The following is a 12,123-nucleotide window of genomic DNA, read 5'->3' as shown; positions in this document are numbered from 1 at the left end:
CATGACTAAGCCTGCTTATTTTGGCACTTGCTCTGGGGGGCGGGGATAATTAAGCACAATTGGGAGATACCACTCTTTGAAATACCATCTGATGAATAAAAACATCGCATAATTTGTTGTTAAGATATTACTTGAATTGTCCAACTTTTAAAATTCACTATAGTTTTGGTCAGTTGTAATTCCTACTGAGATATTAGTACGACTTAAATTCTTTCATTAATTCTATTTTAGATCCAGAGGTAATAAAAGATTGGTAGGCTTCAGCACATATTTTCTAAACGATCACTTTATTTTATTTACATTGTAAAAAATTATTACCTTGGTGGAAGCTATCAATGGAGAGAAATCATAATAGCTTTCTACTAAGGGTAGTGATTTGAGGAGCGTGGTTACCTTATCCCTCGCCAGGTGAAATGCTTTCCTCCAATAACGTTACTGATTTAAGCCGAGAGGAGACATGTGGAGTTGTATGTGACTGTGAACGTGAGCGACTGTCATGTAATAATGAGGTCTGGGAGATAAGCCTGGCAAGATAACAATACCTGACAAAAATAATATACTTTTTCTTATTTTTATAAACACAGCTAGTTTCTAGCCTTTGATAGTGGATTTTATAGGAACTATTTAGAGGAAATTTGTGTAGCAGTTTTCACCTATAAATCAGGCACGGAGTATTCATAAAAGGTGTTGCCTGTATTTATCAAAATGTCTGTCACTTTGGTTAAGACTCAGGAAATACTGAAGGAGCTCTTTTGGCAAATGCCTCAGGATTTGAAATAATTCATTATGGCATCTTAAATGGGTTCCTGTTTGCTGATTATATCATTTGTATGAGTGTATCAGAAGCTGGGGGGTATGCAATTGTCTGTTCCTGTTTGCACTCCTGACTCATTGCTGGACTTTGAGAAATCACTTCAGATTAGAAGTATAAATTTAACCTCTAGTTTGAACCAATGAGACAGTTGCAATTGAGTGTCCACTTGGGATATATGAAGCCAGAACTAGAACTGGGGCTTCTTGGCCCCCACTCAATGCTCTTTGCATCATACTGCACTCTTTGATGCTCTGATTCCATGAAACCTTTTAAATCTCTCTTTTTCATTCTGTGCTTCTTCGCTCTGGTGATTTGTCTATACTGTAGGCTCATGACCTGTCTTTGACCGTTAAATCTGTTATTCTGTGAACTGCAGGCTCATAGCAGAAGCCATGTATGTTAGATTTACAGAATAAAGCACACCCAAAATTGTTTACATTCTTTTTAACAATGGCTTTCAGAATCTTTATGCTTTCATGATTAAGAATAAGAATGAAAACAGAAGAACTGAGCATTCAATCAGGAACTGAGAAATAACAGACTAAGGAAATGGATGAATGACCTAGATTTCTCCTGGAAAAGACTGGACGTATATGTAAAGGGAGTCTTCATGTATTTGAAAAACTGATTGCAGAAAAATGCGTGTTGATGTATTTTCTGTTATTCTCAGATGACTGTTAGAAGTTTCTAAGAGGTCCCAGTGAAATGATGCCTCAATTATACTCTGCTGTCTAGGAAATGAGAAAGTATCTATTCGTAAACATGTGACATTAATAAGCTATTTTTATATCACTGATGAAATTCATTATGAAAACTGCAATTTCCCCTTTTATTAACAGTAGAAAAAACTGGAATTCAAAAAAGATGAGAGATTAAGACCTGAATCATACTTTTAAAGTTACCTTATATAAAGAAATTAAAACTCTCATTAGATATTCATCTGTTTTCTCTTTTTAAAGTGTAACTGTGTTTGAATTATGTCCAGGTACCCTTCAGTATATGGCACCAGAAATAATAGATAAAGGACCAAGAGGCTACGGGAAAGCAGCAGACATTTGGTCTTTGGGCTGCACGATCATTGAAATGGCCACTGGAAAACCACCCTTCTATGAACTGGGGGAACCACAAGCAGCTATGTTCAAGGTCACATTTCATGTCTTAAATGTCTTAAAAACCAATGGTTAAAGCTCTTCATAGCTCCTGGATGTTCTCTGTGTGTAGGTCATATTTTTTTTAGGTAAGATGAAAGGAGCCTAAGTAAGCACAATCTAAGATCTAAAGTTCAAGATTCACTTCCCTCGGTCAACACCTCTGCCCCACGTGGAGCATCTCTCTCCACACTAGTTTTCCCAGCTATACAGTGAGATTCAGTGTAACTTCCTTTGACCACCTTTCACAATGCAGTATAAATAACACATCACTCCACAGAAGATGATTAAGCTCTTTGAGAAACACAGTCTGAAAAATCTTCCACCGAGGGAGAGATAAAACTGTTTTTTATCCATCTAGATATTAAAGACATATTTTCTACTCCTCTCTCATAGTAGCTTGAAGGCTCCATAGATAAAAGGGCATAGTTGCTATTTTAAGTACATCAACCTTACGTTCATCCATCTACTCTTCTAGCCTGTTAATTTGCCCATTAGTAACTTTTGGAGGTGGGAAAGGAAGCAGCTCCATCTCTCAGAATAGGGAGCATGTGAAATGGAAATAGGCCTGAGACAGCCACAGCTTCAGCATCCAGGCCCTGGGCAAACAATGGCCTGCCTCTGAATCCATGTGGTCCTCACCTGCCCCTCCACCAAGCCAGGGGAACATTAAACTGAACACCTGTTTCCCAAGAAGTAAAGCTCACATGTCTGCTACTCTCTAAGGCATCAGACTTTTGATCATAACTTGTTATTCCTTTTGCTGCCACTGACCATGTTTCTAGCACTTACTCTGCTTGTGAATAGCCTCTTATGAGGGACCACATGTTACATACCTTCTGTGTTTGTACAAAGTTTACTTTACTTTAAGAGACAGTCTGATGGGCTACTGCTGATACAGAAATGAATAGTGTAACCAAACATGAAAGAACAATGAGAGCTGCTCAAAGAGCTGCCTTTCTGGACATGAATGGATGTCTTTCTCTTCTTGGCCCATCTTTCAAGTTTTCACCAATCTCTAGGACTTCATTCTGAAATGCTCCTCTGTTACCCATCAGTGCTGGGATTATTATACAACATGCTTTAGACGAGATAGCATGCTCTGCACAGATTTGCAATGTTTGAATCCAGACTCCAACTCAAACTATTTGATGACTTTGGGTAAATAACCTTCTTGTACCTCAGTTTGCTCATCTATAAAATGGGCATAAAAATAGTACCTATCTAATAAAGATTTTTGAGGTGTGGCTAAGATAATGTGTGCAAAGCACTTAGAACACTGTCTGACACATAGTGAAGGCTTTATAATTATTACAGATAATCATATCTTATTATCTATATGATAACAAATTCATATAAGCTATTTAATAACAAAAAAGATTTCCTTAGGAGCTTTTTCCTGCACTACATACATAAAAACATTACTGAAAAAAAATTCGAATGACAGCAATGAGAAGAAAGTTCTCATTGTTATAAAAAAATACTATTTCTTTAATTTTAAGTATTTTTAAATATCTTTTTTAATGTGGTCGGTTTGAGACAGGGAAAACATTCACAAACTGTGGCACAGGAGAAGCAACACATGCTTTAAGCCAAACAAATGAAGGTTCAAATCCCAAATCTGCCTTTTCATAAGCATGTAACCTCACCCCCGTGAGCCTCATTTTTCTCATTGCTGTAACAGGGATAATATTTAATCCACTGGCTTGCTGGAAGTATTCAGTGAGATCTCATAAATGGAAAAAGCCAAGCACAAAGCTTTGAGGACTGAATTATTATTTCATAGCACTGTCTACTATCTTAAGCTAATTACTATGTTTATATCATTGATAAAGTTACAGAAGCACTCTGGAAACTTTCCATAACCTACAAAGAATGAGCCCAGTCTCACTTTGAGAAAACCCATGAATTTGTAGTATATGATAAAGGAGCTTGTTACATTAGGTGACCAGGTTATGAAACTCAGAGCTCGTGGGATTAGACGGTCACTCAGAAGTCATGTTGTGCTATGTCTTAGGTGGGAATGTTTAAAGTCCACCCAGAGATCCCAGAGTCCATGTCGGCAGAGGCCAAAGCGTTCATATTGAAATGTTTTGAACCAGACCCTGACAAGAGAGACTGTGCTAACGACCTGCTTATGGATGAGTTCTTAAAAGTTTCAAGCAAAAAGAAAAAGACACAACCTAAGCTTTCAGGTATGTGCTTGCATTGCACTGAAAACTGGTGTCAGGAAGCTGTGTTACCATCAGTTTCACAAATGCTAGGGGCTCACACATAATAATCTCCTATCACATGGTTGGTAAGGAATTGGTATATCAGCATCTATATACTAGCATTGCTGATACAAAGATTAAAGTATAAAAGGGATGAAAAGTAGCCTTTTCAAGCTAAAACTCTAAATTGCCATTGATGGGCTACAGGGCTATTACAGAGCTATTAAACTTCTAAGCCATCTAGATAATTTGTTCTTTTAATTTTAGGTAGTCGAAAATACTCATTGCCTCTTAGAGTTATCTTTCTGAATAATTAACCCCCCCCCCAAAAAAAAGAGAAGATTGCCAGTTATAAATAAAATAGCAATATAAAAATATAGATTGTCTTTTTGCAATATTTTCCATAACTCATTTCAGAAAGAAAAACACCAGTAAATGATTCGTTGTTAGCATTTTTGGTGTTTGTGTGGGATGCGATGGGCAGACGGAATGTTTGGAAAGGACATCAATCCCATTTCAAGCATTCACTTCACTTTTTATTGATTTCTCAGTTTAACAACAAACCCAACACGTGCTTATGTTGCTGTGTTTGCTTTTCTTTCCACAGCTCTTTCAGCTGGATCAAATGGTGAGTTTATTTTTATATTGTCCGTTGAGCTGAAGCGTGGTGCATCATAGATGAGCTCTAGAGTTGCTATCAAAGAGCCTCATCCTCTGCTCCCTGCTTATATGGAGGGGCTCCTCTGGGTACTGAGGATGTGCAGCTGCAAGCCTGGCTGGGCTCATTCCTTCAGAAACCCCTCACCTTTCTCCCTCATGAGACAGGCTTCCATTGTTCCTCCCTCAGTGCAAGATGGTGACTCTACTTTTGAAACCTTCAGTCTAAGAGGAGTCCATACTTTCTTATCAAGGAGCAGTTGGCCACCTAATGGATTTCTTGTGGAAAATGTCAATGCCAGACACCTTCCTCTGTCACCTTTGGCATCCTGTATGCTCTCTGGTTTTAGTTGGTCAGGACTAGTTGTGTTTTTGATTTTTAGTGTTGGCCTTTGCAGATCCTAACCAGGAAGGTATATTTGCTCTAGGAAGATCAACTAATGCATTTCAAGGAATAGGAAAGAAATGACCATGGTTTTGGATTTTCCTAAGTTGGATGAGTTGTTGATCAAATAGGCAGGGAGCTTACCATCCACTGTCTTGAGTGTCGTGTGCGTTCTTCCACAGGCCAGGGGCAGGCTTTTGCAGGTTCCTTAGGTGCCTCAAAGCCAGTCAGCCCAGAGAAGAGACCCAGTAATTGGAGTTTCTTAGCCACAGCCTCTCCAGTTTTCCACCTTCAATTCTGAGAGTCAAGGAGAACTCTGTGAAGAGAACCACCCTCCCTTTCCTCCTTTCTCCACAGGCAGCCTAGACGCTGGAAGGCAGTTATTGTATTTCACAAGGTGGACCTGGGGTGCTTTACAGCCTTCCCACCAGCCTGTTTTTGGTGTCATAAAATGGGCACTGACTTTGGACTTAAGCAGAAGTCGATTCACTTTGGACTTAGGCGGAAGTCAGTTCTGATCCCAACTGAGCCACTTTCTAAATATGTGACACGCAGCAATTTACTTGTTCCACCAGGCATTCTGTGTTGGGAATAATACCTACTTCCCAGATTTGGTTCTGAGAACAAAATAAAAAATGTCTTACCAAAAGTGGCTGGAGCCATGCCCAGAAGCTCAATCCGTGATAGCTTTATCCCTTCCACATGGGTAGGTTTTTGTTGCAGGAAACAGACTCTCATCACGCGCATGTTTAAATTATGTGAACTCAACTGTACACACTTGGCGAGAGAGCTAGAGAGAGAGAATTCAAGCTGCCAGTTCTGCCCACAAGCCCGCTCGGTGAGCACGTGCCTTAGAACAAGTATGTGATGCCAGGTGTCTGTCTGCTGAACTCTGCTTTCCCACACGCCCTCCCCGCTCTGCACTCAGGCTGAGTCAAGAGCATGTGGGACTCTGCTCTGGCTTTAGAGTCTCACTTTACTTAAGATATTTTAGAATCTTAAGGGACTTCCCTGGTGGTCCAGTGCTGCCACTGCAGGGGGCACAGGTTCGATCCCTAGTCGGGGAACTAAGATCCCGCGTACAGCACAGCCAGGAAAAAAAAAAAAACTTAAGAATCTTAAGATTTTATAGAGTCAGAAGTAAGAGGATGGGCATTGGGGTTAAAGCTGGGTTCACACATTAACTGGGTGACCTTGGAGGTGACTTACCCTTAGTCACCTCATCTGTCCAGTGGGTTCAATTAGACAGCCTGCCCATGGGGCTTTGTGATGGTTACAGTCACACATGTGAGATGCTTAGCAACTGCCTTAAGGTGGCCATTATGACAGTTATTGCTGGTCTCTTCTCGCTCTGGCCTGTCCATGCCCAGTAGCTCGTTTAGAATTGTTGGCCACAGTTCAGAAGTCCCCTCTCCTTTCCCTAAGAACCCTCCTGTTTCTCCTCTCTCAGAACTTCTCCCAGGCCTCCTGAATTCTCTGGGTTTTTTTTTTTTTTTTTTTTTATCTCCCAGTGACCCATCCCTTTCTATTCTGCCCCTTTGGCCTGAGACATTGATTTGCTTGATAAAGATGTTTGTGGCAAAAATTACTTATTTTAAAATTAGTATTTGATGAAATGTAGGTACCTCCTATTGTGCCAGTTCAGTCTCTGTCAAAATAAAATAAAAGCTTACATTTGTTATAGAATCATAATGTCTAAGAACTGAAAAAGACCTAAGACATCATCTAGTCCTTTAGTTTCCAAAATTTATGTTTAGCAAAGAACTGTTCTTTTAAAAATATGAATCCTTACGCAGAGCCCTGATATATGCCTGAAAGAACATACTTGCTTTAGGTAAAGCAGAGTTGGAACCTGTGTCCTAGAATCACAGAATCCTACTCACTCACCCCATCCAAGGCAGCCCCAAGATACTAGGTGGACCTTAAACTTCTGAGGAAGATGGTTTAAAAATTATGAATCGGGGACTTCCCTAGTGGTCCAGTGCTTAAGACTCCATGCTTCCAACGCAGCAGTTCGATCCCTGGATGGGGAACTAAGATCCTACATGCCATGCGGTGCAGGAAAAAAAAAATATGAATCTGGTCCTTTATTTTACAGATATGAAAACTAAGACCCATAAATGACCTTCCTAAACTCTAATAGGTGGACAATAAAAACAAAGGGCTCAGAACCCAGAACTGCTGGGTCTGGTGCTTCCTCCAGTTTCACGCCCCTGAGATATTGCTTTCAGGCCCCCGGAGGCCCTTTCCTCGCCGAACCCCTGCATGGGTTACACTGAGCATGGGAGGAACCGTGGTCCCATGACCAGCCTCTTATGTAGCATAATTTTGCTGCTCACTGGAACGAGACACTGGACAGATAATCTTGCTGTTTCAGTAGGTGTGTCAGTGCGTGCACGTTCTTAGAGGCATTCATCATTCCTTTCCCCTCTCGTGACACGCAGAGTATCTTAGGAGCATCTCCCTGCCGGTGCCTGTCCTGGTGGAGGACACGAGCAGCAGCAGCGAGTACGGCTCAGTTTCTCCTGACACGGAGTTAAAGGTGGACCCCTTCTCTTTCAAAACAAGAGCCAAGTCCTGCGGAGAAAAGGATGTCAAAGGAATACGGACGCTCTTCCTCGGGTAAAAACCTGACTCATTTTGGGAGAGAGAGGTATGTTGTGTGTTGTTTGATAACAGAAATTGTGACTTGTGCTGTGTAAATGATTACAGCATCCCCGATGAAAATTTTGAAGACCACAGTGCTCCACCTTCTCCTGAAGAAAAAGATTCCGGATTTTTTATGCTGAGGAAGGACAGTGAGAGACGGGCCACGCTTCACAGGATCCTGACAGAAGACCAAGACAAAGTTGTGAGAAACTTACTGGAATCTTTGGCTCAGGTAAAACTGCTCACGGAGACTTCATTTCCCTAGAGTTTATGTATTTTAATGGTGTCATAACCACTTGGAACTGTCACAGGGGATGTGAAGACACGAGGAAGCTGCTACCCTTTTGACAATAAAACTCCTGTACCCTAGGGGTAGGCAGAAAGCTAACACAGAAACTGCATTTTTTAACATAAGCAGTTTTTAAGTCAAAAGCAACATTTTCATGTTGATGAAGTTCTGTCTGGTCCCTACAAGCCTTTTCACCCTTCATTCATTTGTGTATTCATTCAATCCATTAACGTGCATCGAGCCATGTGAACTGTGAATTCTGACATCAGCACCAGGGTACCTGCCATTGGCTCCTCTGAGCATTTGGGAAACGTCACAGATTCAGCGGAGACCTCTGTGCTTGGAGGGCTACATTTAGATGGAGGGTGGTGGGGAATGATAAGTAAATTGTCTAGGGTGCTAGGAGGTCATTCGTGCTATGAAGAAACAAAACTGGTCAAACTCTTGTTCCCTGTTGCTATTTGATTGCTAAGTGGCCAAAACAAATACCTTAGCCTTCAGTGGCTTAAACAGCAGAAATCTGTCTCTCATGGTTCTGGAAGCTAGAAGCCTAAAAGCAAGGTGTTGGCAGGTTTGGCTTCTCCTTAGACGCCTCTCCGTGGCTTGCAGGTGCCCAGCTTCTTGCTGTGTCCTTACCCGGCTTCTTTTCTCTGTGTGCCCTTTAGGTCGCTTTCTCTTCTCATGAGAACTCTAGTCCTGTTGGATTAGGGCCCCATCCTTGTGCTCTCACGTAACCTTAATTACCTCCTAAAGACCCTGTCTCCAAATACAGTCACACTGGGGGTTAAGGTTTCAACACATGAATCGGGGGGTGGGGAGAAACGACAGAGTTTCGTCCATAATACCTGGGAAAGTGTATTCCCTAGGATTCTGCTTACATAAATGAGGAAGAATCCCCTCCCAACTCTGCCCCAGGGGAACTAGGGTTTCCTCCACCTCCAAGCTATGGGTGCTGCCTCCTGTGGGTATAAACCATGCTCGGCCCAAACATGACACTTGCATCTTTTTTTGGTTCTCTGGGTGTCAGGGACTTGTGCCTCCGCTTTAGCACCTGTGGCCACTGCCTGTCCTCCATGAGCACTGTGGACCACACATAACTTCTTTCCTTCTGTCCTAGGGAAATAGCTACAGAAAGAATGGAGCTGGAGGGATCAGGTCAAATTTTTTTTTTTTTATTGGATGCATTGGGTCTTCGTTGCTGTGCGTGGGCTTTTCTGTAGTTTGCGGCGAGCAGGGGCTACTCTTTGTTGTGGTGCACGGACTCCTCATTGTCATGGCTTCTCTTGTTGTGGAGCACAGGCTCTAGGCACGTGGGCTTCAGTAGTTGCAGTGCATGGGCTCAGTAGTTGTGGCTCACGGGCTCTAGAGCGCAGGCTCAGTAGCTGTGGTGCACGGGCTTAGTGGCTCCGCAGCATGTGGAATCTTCCTGGACCGGGGCTTGAACCCATGTCTCCTGCATTAGGAGGTGGATTCTTAACCACTGTGCCACGAGGGAAACCCCTCAGGTCAAGTTTTAGTCTCAGGCAAGCAGTTTACCTGCTCTCAGTTTTTATTGGGTTGTATTTGGAGCCAGGCTCTCTCTTTCTTGGCCCCTGCTCTTCTTTGTCTCAAGAACCCTCCTGAGTTTCTCTGCTGATTGCATCACCTTAGGAATTCTCTAATATTCATGTCTTTAGATCCCATAGGAGGAGCTGAAAGGCCATGTGTGTCATCAGGGTCTCTGGGTACAGGAAGAACTGAAATCTACAAGTTCTGGGAATATTCTGACTTGGGTCCTAAAGGGAAGCTGCCTCAAGTGAGCAGGGACTCTGAGGCCCAGAAAGCAAGTGCTCTGGGGTGAGGGGCAGCCGGGCCTCTGAGCTGGGGGTAGAATGAGTGCTCAGGATGCCATGTAAGAATCTGGAGATGTGGAGCAGGCAGAAGCAGTCTGCAAGAGCACTCTTGCCTCTCCGTCTGCTCACTGTGGTCATCCAAGGACCGAGAATCGGATGGTGTAAGACAAGAAGGGGGACCAAGTTTAGGCAGAAGGAGCAACTGGGCAGTAGTAATTGGAGGTCATTCATTCAACAAATACTTCTGAGCATCTACTAGATGCCCAGCACTGTGCTGTGTGCTGAGGACACCATGGTGAACAAAATGGGAAAAAAATCTGCATCCCATTGAAGCTGGCATTCTAATGGAGGAAGAAAAGCAATAGCATGTAGTAAAGGCATAATTGAATGTAGAGTAACAAGTATAGTTAAATATATAGTTATATGTTACTACATACTATGTGGGTTGCATATATGTTTCTATATATGTTAAATATATAGTAATACGAACAAACACTTTCTATGGGCCAGATATTGTTCTTAGTATTTCCTGTGTCTCTACTCACTTAATCCTTGTAACAATAGTCCCACAGCAGTAGTTTTATTCGTATCCTCATTTTGCAGATGAGGACACAGAGGCACAGAACTGTCGAGTAACTCGCAGAGGTGTGCAGCCCTCAGCGATGGAGTCAGGATTTGGACGCAGGCTGTCTAGCCCCAGGGTTTGTGCTCTCAGGCACCACACTGCTCTCCCCCTGCTACGCCAGAGAGTGACAAGTGCTGAGAGGAACATAATGTAGGGGAGGGGATGGGGCTTGGGTTCGGGGAGGGAATCACCAGTAGCCACTGTGGAATGAAGGCTTCTGTTTTAGGTTAGAAACACCGAATGCAGGGATTGCTTAAATCTCATAATCATCCCCAATGGGTGTGCTTTTTTAATACAGAAAGTATCTGCTTGTTTGGGAGTTTTCTTTGTCTCCCTGGCTGGACATCAGGGCAGGGACTGCCTCGGTTAGTGTCATTGTCCCAGCCCTCAGCGCAGAGCCTGGCAAGAGACTTCACTTCCTTGGCTGTGCCAAAATTCTTAAATTTTGGAGTTGTTCATCTTATTCGAGTGTTTGTGACTCCCTAACTTTTTTAAATCTCGCTTGAATGTTCTCTATAAAAGGAGAAAGGAAAGAGGAACTTAAAAGTGACTGTCAGAGGGCATGCCAGTACACCAGTACAAAGTGGCCAGTGGGGACCAGAAACTGCTGCTCAGAATCACTTAGTAAATCCAGAATCGTCAAGTGATAGACAGGGTCCTTCTGACTGTACTGCTGGGGACGCTATGAATCCTTTCCTGTGATTCATAGCGTCCCCAGCTATGGTGATCTTGTGATAGAGATGGTGATCTTGTGATAGAGTAGGTCCCGACCCAGGTTTACTGCTGGTTCACCCAGCTAATTGGGGAAGTAGAAGGTAATGATTAGGAGCTTGGGTTCAGCCTCAACTTGCCTCTGAGGCCTGGTTCCACCAGTTAAAGTCTGTGTGGTTGGAGCAAGTTATTTAACCTCTCTGAGGCTGAATTTCCTAATCCATAAAGTAGAGGAAACAGGGGTGTTTACCTCATAGGGTTGCTGTAAGGAGTAACTAAGATCATGAATCATTGAGATAATAATAGAAAGTATTCCACCAGTATTAGCTGTTACTGTTGTTATTTTCATTGTCAGGCAGGCTAGTAATAGTTATCTAGTGTCTTTCATTTTTTTCTATAACCATATGGAAATAGGTCTTTTTGTTGTATTAAATATTTCTATTGATAGATACATCTTTACATTTAAGCCTACCCTTTATAACAAGACTAAAAGGTAGATGTTGGCCAGGGCCTCAAAGAGGCCCATGAAAATCCTTTCAATCTGTAACATCCTTCTGAAATCCACTCACCATTTTTAAGGACATTGAAGGGTTAAGGAAGAGAGCGCCCCTTTGCAGGAGAATCTGTGGTGGTCCTGAGTGCTCAGGAAAGGTGCACTGTCAGATGCTACTTTATGATGCTGAATCAGTCTCACCTGATTCCTAAGATGCTTGTTCATAAAGGCACATTAATGAGTGCACGCAGGGAGGCAGGAGTGAGAACAGAAATAACCATTATGTAAGTGATGAAACACCCCAGAC

General features: G+C 42.5%; 1 protein-coding gene across 2 annotated transcripts in view; it reads left to right on the top strand.

Moving 5' to 3' along the window:
• The window catches only part of MAP3K5 (mitogen-activated protein kinase kinase kinase 5), a 194,417-nt gene that overhangs the window by 158,230 nt on the left and 24,064 nt on the right, over positions 1 to 12,123 (top strand). For both annotated transcript variants that reach the window (XM_057737704.1, XM_057737705.1), the window contains 5 exons: positions 1,800 to 1,957; positions 3,980 to 4,157; positions 4,783 to 4,803; positions 7,662 to 7,839; positions 7,930 to 8,098. In XM_057737704.1, coding sequence (XP_057593687.1) covers positions 1,800 to 1,957; positions 3,980 to 4,157; positions 4,783 to 4,803; positions 7,662 to 7,839; positions 7,930 to 8,098 — 704 coding nt within the window. The remainder of the gene's footprint in view (positions 1 to 1,799; positions 1,958 to 3,979; positions 4,158 to 4,782; positions 4,804 to 7,661; positions 7,840 to 7,929; positions 8,099 to 12,123) is intronic.

The sequence above is a fragment of the Hippopotamus amphibius genome, chromosome 6 (genome assembly GCF_030028045.1).
Source record: "Hippopotamus amphibius kiboko isolate mHipAmp2 chromosome 6, mHipAmp2.hap2, whole genome shotgun sequence".
Classification (NCBI taxonomy): Eukaryota; Metazoa; Chordata; class Mammalia; order Artiodactyla; family Hippopotamidae; genus Hippopotamus; species Hippopotamus amphibius.
The sequence above is the reverse complement of the archived record's forward strand: the minus strand, read 5'-3'. Positions and strand labels throughout refer to the sequence as shown.